Source organism: Eretmochelys imbricata, chromosome 1 (assembly GCF_965152235.1).
Source record: "Eretmochelys imbricata isolate rEreImb1 chromosome 1, rEreImb1.hap1, whole genome shotgun sequence".
In the NCBI taxonomy this organism is placed as follows: Eukaryota; Metazoa; Chordata; order Testudines; family Cheloniidae; genus Eretmochelys; species Eretmochelys imbricata.
The window spans coordinates 251,591,363-251,599,173 of NC_135572.1; the positions used below are offsets into that span (position 1 = coordinate 251,591,363).

Here is a 7,811-nt window from a genome sequence, read left to right on the forward strand (position 1 = left end):
TCCAAAGCTGAGCCTCCTAAGGAAAAGAAGGAAATAAATGAAGACAGCACCAAATATCTGCTACTAAATATTAAACACTCCACTCTGGTTCACTTTCCTCTCATAACACAAGAGCTAGGGGTCACCAACTTAGTTCCCTGTAAGCTGTGTGGTCATGCAGCAGCCTGAACCCACCCAGACGGGACCTGCTGTGGCCGGGGAAGGGGCGACCCTCCCACATCCCCAACTCAGCCCCGGACCTGCCACAGCCAGGGGAGGGGCGCCTATCCCACGGCCCCAACCCCAGAGCTGCCACTGCCGGGAAAGGCACCTCTCCCCGCCAGTCCAGGTGCTGCTGTGAGGAGAGAGATCTGGGGGGAATCCTCTTTCCCCACCGTAGCCCCAGAGCACCCTCCTGCACCTCAAACCCCTCATCCTCAGCCCTGCCCCAGAGCCTGTACCCCCAGCCAGAGCCCTTACCCCCCCCACACACACTCCGAACCCCTTAGCCCCACCCCCACCACATGAATTTTGTTATGTGCACTGATACGAAGGTGATGTGTCACACATCACCTACATATTGGTGCACATAACAAAATTCATTCCGCACATGGGTGAGAAAAATTAGAGGGAACACTGGTCACCAAATTAGGTTAAAAGGCAGCAGGTTTAAAACAAACAAAGGGAAGTATTTCTTCACACAATGCACAGTCAATCTGTGGAACTCTTTAACAAAGGATTTTATGAAGGCCAAGATTATAACAAAGTTCAAAAAAGAACTAGATAAATAATGGAGGATAGGTCCATCAATGGCTATTAGCCAGGATGGGCAGGGATGGTGTCCCTAGCCTCTGTTTGCCAGAAGCTGGGAATGAGTGACAGGGGATGGATCACTTGATGATTACCTGTTCTGTTCATTCCCTCTGGGATCCTGGCATCGACCGTGATCGGAAGACAGGATACTGGGCTAGATGGACCTTTGGGCTGACTCAGAATGGACATTCTTAAATATATATGTATTTGGTGAACAATAGTTTAAAATGTGCATCCGTTTCAGGTCTTGTATAATAAGTTTCAGTACAGAAACTGATTTTTATGGTCAAATTAAAAACATCCGAAATAGGATGTGTAAAGAGAACACGGACATAATCCTAAGTGTAGTAGCACTGCTATGAAATGATTGTACAGCAAGACATCATATCTGGGAGCCTGAGTATTTAGCGTTATAAATTACAGCTCACTGTGTGGCGTCAAACTGTAACACAATAATACATTGTTACAAAGGTAAAACAAAATCAAATCAAATCTGGGGACTCCATTTTTATTTTATTTTTAACTCCTTAACCTTAAAGTCCACCCCACTGCCATTGTCCCCACCTATCCACCTGGAAAACAGAAGGGTTTACTTGTAGATGACTGGACAGTGGCAGGGGCTGATAATGGATTATTGAACATCTTACCTCTTGTTTAAATCTAACCCAGAGGTTCATAGTTGCTAAAGGTCTGATCCAAAGGAAATTTTAGTCAATGGGAATCTTTCCATTGACTTCAGTGGGCCTTGGATCACACCTTCCTAGCTGTTGCTGACAGCAAATACAGTTCTCTTTGTGAAAAGAGATGATGTTCTCAGTCTAACTCCCAAGTGTCCATGTCCCAAAAGCCACCACTACTAGCCTTTTTGTTGGTGCATCTCAGCAGAAAGACCAGTGAATGAATGAGCAAAGATTTAACTGCTCTTCTAAGGAAGTGATCACTCTAAGTCAGGGTAAAGGAACATTGGTGTGAAGGAAGCATGCACTACTGCCTTCTTCTACACCAGTTCTGTGGGAAGAAAATGTCAGTCTCCAAGGCTGTCCATCTCCTCATCCATGGATCCAGAAAGTCCCATGACTTCCTTGTCTATCTCCTCCTGGCATTAGCCAAGATGGCCAGGAAGAAGAAGCAGGACAGGGGGTTGTCTGCAATTGCAGGGCCCTTTTCTGTTCCCTTCATGCATCTAAGAAGAGTTCCGCTAACTCCTAAGAGAAATGGGTGTTTTGAGGTTTCTCTGCTGAGTGTCCCCCTCTGGAACCTTTTTTTTTGACCCTGTGAATGCACCTCCAATCTCTTTTTTTCCCCCGATCTTTTGTCCCAAATAATCTGTTGATTTCTGTGTCCCTCTCCATCTTGTGAAAGGGTGAGCCTTTCGTTGGTTTAATGGGATTTCAAATGGACTTTAGGGGCATGCCTTTCGTTTTCCTTACAGGCTGTGTTCACCAAACCAAAATTAAAACAGGATGACATCTATTTAATGTCCTTTGAAACTTGTTTTTTTATCTCTTGAATTTAGAAGAGAGTTCTTTCCAAGCTTGTTAGTGCTGCTCCTTAAAGAACAGTTCTACTCTGACGACTATATAAAAGTGTTACCTTATTACTCCACAGATTTGCTGTCTCAGTCATAAGCCATCTGAGTGACAAAAGCAAGTTTTTACTGGATTTTTTTTGGTTACTGGCCTTGCAGAACAAACAGTTAAGAGAGAGTGAGCTGAGGATTTTATTTTGTCTTTCACATCCAACAGTATTGTTTACGAAGTTCCAAATCAGCAACATTGTGCAAATACATGAGAAGCAAGGGTGTAACCTAAGTGTCACTGAGGACATAACTGGTCTACAGAACCTCTGTTACCAGTGACAAGGCATAACATATTTAAGCTGGGTGCTTTCTAAGAGCCCAGGATGAATTGAAGGACTGGCTGTTAGGAAATTATACACACCCACACACACTTATTTGAACACATTATACTGTTTTGGTTGTTTATTTGTTTTTAAGGCAGGAAAGAGAGGGAGAGAATGAACTATAGTATATTTCAGCTAAGTAACCTCTTTTAAAAAAAAAAAAAAAGGCCAAGAACTTACATTCCGGATGGGGTGGGCTGCGGGCAGGCTTGGTTGTTGTTTTTTTTTTCTTGTGGGGGTTGTGGGTTTTTTGGCTTGCTCATGTCCAGACACAAAAAAATGCACCCAGAGTGTGAATATTTTACTTTTAGCTCAAGGTTCTAATAATCTAGGCCATTCAACTTTCCTCTCATTGTTCATATTGAGAGCACACACAGAATAAATTATATCCATATGTATTTATTAATCTGTAACTTAACTGTATTCTGAAATTAAAGATTTTTATTTTAAAATCTTTTATTTTAGTCTTTCTGAACTTGTTTGACATTTTTAACTGCTTGGTTTTGTGTTAAGGACTCTCCTTTTAAAATTCTTCTAATGGATGCGGGGGGGGCGGGGTTCAAGCAAAATCATTTTCAGAACATGGCAGTCGCTGTCATACACTTCATTCCAGTATCAATTCAAAGTCTATAGGGCATCCTGAATTGTTCCTCTTGATTTCATAGCTACAAAAAGGCATGGCTATTAAAGGATGAAAAAGAGAGAGAATAAAATGTCCTTGGTATATTATGATAAGAGTTGCAGATATAATCCCAAAAAGTTTCTTTTGAATCTTGCTATAACATAATCCAAAATCCATAGGGTCTCTGAATTGTGTGCACAGAACAAATAGAACAAATTCCATGGTTGGAAATATAACTTTATTCCAGAGGAGAATAACGAATGGTGCCTCACACAGGGTCTGGCTACTGTTAAAACCCCTTGATCTTCACTTAGACAACATAGTGTGGCTGAATAGATAGCTCAGCCATTACATTCCAACTTCAATCTAATCTGCAAATACTCACAATGCACCATTTTCTTAAGCATCCTAAGTGCTCTCATCTCTGGAAAGTGTATTAGGATGCTGTTTTCATTTCCATTTTGCTAAAAAGGTCCATTGCTATCAAGCATTTTATTGCCAGTAGGGCAAATCCACCCCTTGCTCCAGAGGGAAAGTGTGCCTCTACGCAGTGGAACCAGTGATGTTCTGCAGAGCAAGGGGGAGACTGGATGTTTATGCAGGGAGCATGCATTCCACACTTGGAGTGGAGTACCACTTGGTGAGAGTCCTGTATGCACAGTTTTCAGGAAGTGGGGCCAGATGACCCACTTCTGCTCAGATCCCGTCAACCTCCTCTTCCCCTACTGCTGGCAATGGTGGGGGGGAGGGGGACCACAAAGGTCCCACAGAGGCTACTTAGACCTTTGAGTTGAATTAGTCTTCACTCTGCAGTCAGAGTATCAAAGAAGTAAAATGATTCCTTCCCAATCCAACAACCAGCCCAGGTACCGATCAAATTAAAACTGTATAGTAAACACTTTGAAATGAATATACTTCAGTATCAAATCCTGCAAACAAAACTAGTCCAACTAACTGCCAAAAGAACTACCTGCATAGCTAAATCAAGCATGATTTCATCCTAAATATGTTTTAAATTAAACAGTATAAGCAAACGCTGGTTCAGATGCAAAGAAAAAAATGCATACTGAAACATTTCATTTCAGGTACTTTGTTAAAGTTCAAAAGCACTTCACTAATTATCTCATATAATTTAGGCCTTATGCTGCCATCAGATCCTTGTATGCTGATCCTGCCACCAAAGAAGTCAATGGGGATCCATGTAGAAATGGTTTTGCCTATGCAAAGCCAGTGCGCCTCTTCAAGGCAGGGTTCTTATCTTCAGACCTGCCTGTAAAACACCAAGAACACTCCCAGCTTTTTATAAATAAAAATAAGAAATTTTGTATTCATTAATGGGTCTCACTTTATATTAAGGTTCCATTTTCAGCCAATTCATGCAGATTTTTTATAAATGATTATTTGATCCTGTAATTATTTTTTAGAGTCCAACAGGTCAACAAATTGATTATAACCATGTATAATACCTTCCACTTATGTGCTTATAGCCATCGATAGCACATACTGCTTATGTCTGAACATGCTTATAAATTATTTATAAACAAAACCTTAAAGTGTGACCCATAAGTCTTCTCATAGCAATACTGAAAGTTCATGACCCTCAATTTTAAAATGCGTTTTATTTACTACAATATATCAAATATTTTATATTATCAAGGGTTTAATCAAAACACAGTAAAAAAAGGAGTAAGATAACCAGAAGGACATGAATTACATGCACTATACTAACTCCATCTGCTATCCTTTTTAAAAAGTGGGGCAGCTTTCCCTTCCAGATTAGCGGGGCACAACTGTCAGTTACTTTCCAGCTGCTGCCCAACTTGTCTTCTTTCTTTTCTAACAGAAAACGTTCCCTGCCTATTCTGCATGTCATGCATAAGGGCCGTCTAATGCAGAATAGCTGTCTGAGTCTGAAGTCAGTGACTGAGGTGAAAGCTGCAGCTGTCAGACAGTAAGAAATGTAGTAGTATATTTAAGGCAGACCCTAGAAGTATGGTTCTTTTAAAAAGTGTTGCTAATATATTTCTCTCAGAAGTGTAGCTGAAAGTGATCAGTAGACAAATGTTAAGTCCCTGTTCTTACTGCAGAAAAGGAGATTTCAAAAAGGCACTAGAGTTGGCTTGGTTTCTTTAAAGGGAGGGTTGAACAGGAATTAGAACATTTAAATGACAGGTTTCAGAGTAGCAGCCGTGTTAGTCCATATTCGCAAAAAGGAAAGGAGTACTTGTGCGCACCTTAGAGACTAACGAATTTGTGCCACAAGTACTCCTTTTCTTTTAACATTTAAATGATCATTTCAGAGACAAAGCACTTCCTAAACGTTTTTCTTCTATCCTTCTTGAATGATCACAAAGCCAACCAACAAGGAATAACCGGTGGGGGTTTTTGCAGATGCTGTGGACCCAACAAGCCACATAGCTTTTGCAGGAACTTCAGGGTTTCTTGGCAGGTGCACCAGACAGCTGTTCCCCTAGAGCTGCCTGCCTTTCGGAGAGAACGAGTCCCCTCCCCACAGACAGATTCTGATGCCAACCCAGCGTTTCCCCCTCTGAGCGCTCCCCAGTCGGACTGGAGAAGCCAGAGCCCCGGGCACAACCTGAGGCAGCGGCCCCGGTGCTGACGCGAAGGCAGCCCGCTAGGCTCCTCTCTCCCCACCCCACCCCACCGGGGTCTGCACTGCTCGCGAGTTCCCTTCAGAAACGCTGACTCACGAAGCTCGCCTCCCAGCCCCAAACATGCCCGGGCCAGGGCGGGCAGCTCTGGTGCCCCAGAACCCCGCCTCGCCCTCTGCCCCACGGGGCACGGCGGGCTTCGACCGTCCCGCGCCCTCGGGCCAGCCAGCGCCGTGGGGAGCACTGCACCCAGGAGGGGCACGCACAGCCCGCGGCTCGCTCGCTGGGGTGCAAGCCTCGAAAAGCCCTTCGCTTCCTCCTCCACCACCCAGTGCGGACCCACAGGCGCCCCCGCGCTGGCCCACCCCGCCAAGTAACCTCCCCTTTCCCCTATATACCCCCCCCACACACACGGGGAAACCTGCCAGCTGGGTGCAGCCACCAGCCCTCCCTCCACTCGGGGCGCCCTGGCGGCTGCACCCCGCGAGTCGCCGGGGGATGCGCGGCTAACCCGCCTGCTCCCATCCCGCTGGCGCCGCCAGGGCTAAGGCCGCCGCACTCCGCAATCTCAAAGCCCCCGGGGTTAACCCCGGGCGCGCCTCTGCCCACCCCCTAGCCCGGGGCTGGCCGGGAGCGGGGCCACGGCTCCACAGGGCTCCCTCGCGCGCCCCGGGAGCCAGCAGGAGGCGCCAGGCTGCAGCTGGGCACGGGCGCGCCGGGAGGGCGCAGTGGCCGCCCGGCCGGGCCGGGGCACTTACTTGAAGGTGAGGACGCAGAGGGGGCGGTAGGACTTGTGGCTGGTGTTCTCGGCCATACCCTTGCCCCAGAAGTCGTTGGCGAAGACGCCCGCCCAGGGGGCCGCCGCCCGCACGTCCGGGTTGTTGACGATCGCCCACACGTCGTCGTGCACGAACTCGCCCCGCAGAGAGCTGCCGTAGCACAGGGCGCACAGCCCGGCCAGCAGCAGCGCCGCGGCCAGGGAGCTGCCGGGCCGGGCTGGAGCAGCGGCGGCGGCAGCAGCAGCAGCAGCCCCGGCTGCGGGGACAGGAGAAGAAGGCGGGGACGGCGGCTGCAGCGGCGCTCGGTCCCGGCTCCTGCCGCTGGCGGAGGCTGTCACCATCCTGCTGGGCTGGCTCCTCGCGGGCGCGGGGCATCCTCCTCCTCCTGCCGGGCGCGGGCGGACAGCGCCGCTAGCATGGTGCCGCCGGGGCAGGCAGGAGCCCGAGCCGCTGCTGGCTGCTCGCGCTCTGCCGCGGCTCCGCCTGCCCCGCTGCAAATAAACAGCCGCCGCCTCCCCCCTCCCCCCGTCCCAGCACGCATGCTCCTTGCTGCGCTCCCCCCAGCCCGCCACCTGAGTTCTCCGGGGAGCGGCTGCCGGGGAGGGGCCCCGGCCTCAGCTGCCCGCTGGATGCCCCCCTCTCCGGGGGCGGGGGGAAAGCAGCGGCAGCCTGCCAAGGAAAAGCAGCAGCCGCCTCAGCCCGCCTGCCCTGCGTGGGGAGGGAGACAACGTTTGAGCTTCCCAAACAGTGCTCTGTACAGCACCTTCCTATCCTTACCCCCATTTTATTGATGGGGAAACGGAGACACGGCCCGGGGCAGGCACCATGGTCACGCAGCAAATCAGCGGAACTGGGACTAGAACCTGCCTCAGATACGTCCCGGTCCCATCCCCTAACCTTTAGATATGCTGCCCCCTTCTTGATCTTTTTACCACTTTACCTAGCTCTGTAAGGACCTTCTCCCGTGCCCCTCCCTGGGCAGAGCACAGCACTGTCCGGTATCAGCTTCCGCAGCTGGCCTGTTCCTGTCTCCCTTAAACCAAACAGGCTGGAAGATACATGAGAAGGTGGAGGTATCAAAAGGCAAGGCATGCTTCAGTTATC

General features: G+C 48.6%; 1 protein-coding gene across 3 annotated transcripts in view; it reads right to left on the bottom strand.

Moving 5' to 3' along the window:
- TMTC1 (transmembrane O-mannosyltransferase targeting cadherins 1) overlaps window positions 1–7,179 on the bottom strand; it is a 172,703-nt gene extending 165,524 nt beyond the window's left edge. For all 3 annotated transcript variants that reach the window (XM_077827630.1, XM_077827624.1, XM_077827617.1), the window contains exon 1: window positions 6,687–7,179. In XM_077827630.1, the coding sequence (XP_077683756.1) occupies window positions 6,687–7,048 (362 nt within the window). In that variant the 5' untranslated portion in view covers window positions 7,049–7,179. The remainder of the gene's footprint in view (window positions 1–6,686) is intronic.
- Window positions 7,180–7,811: the final 632 nt, after the last annotated feature.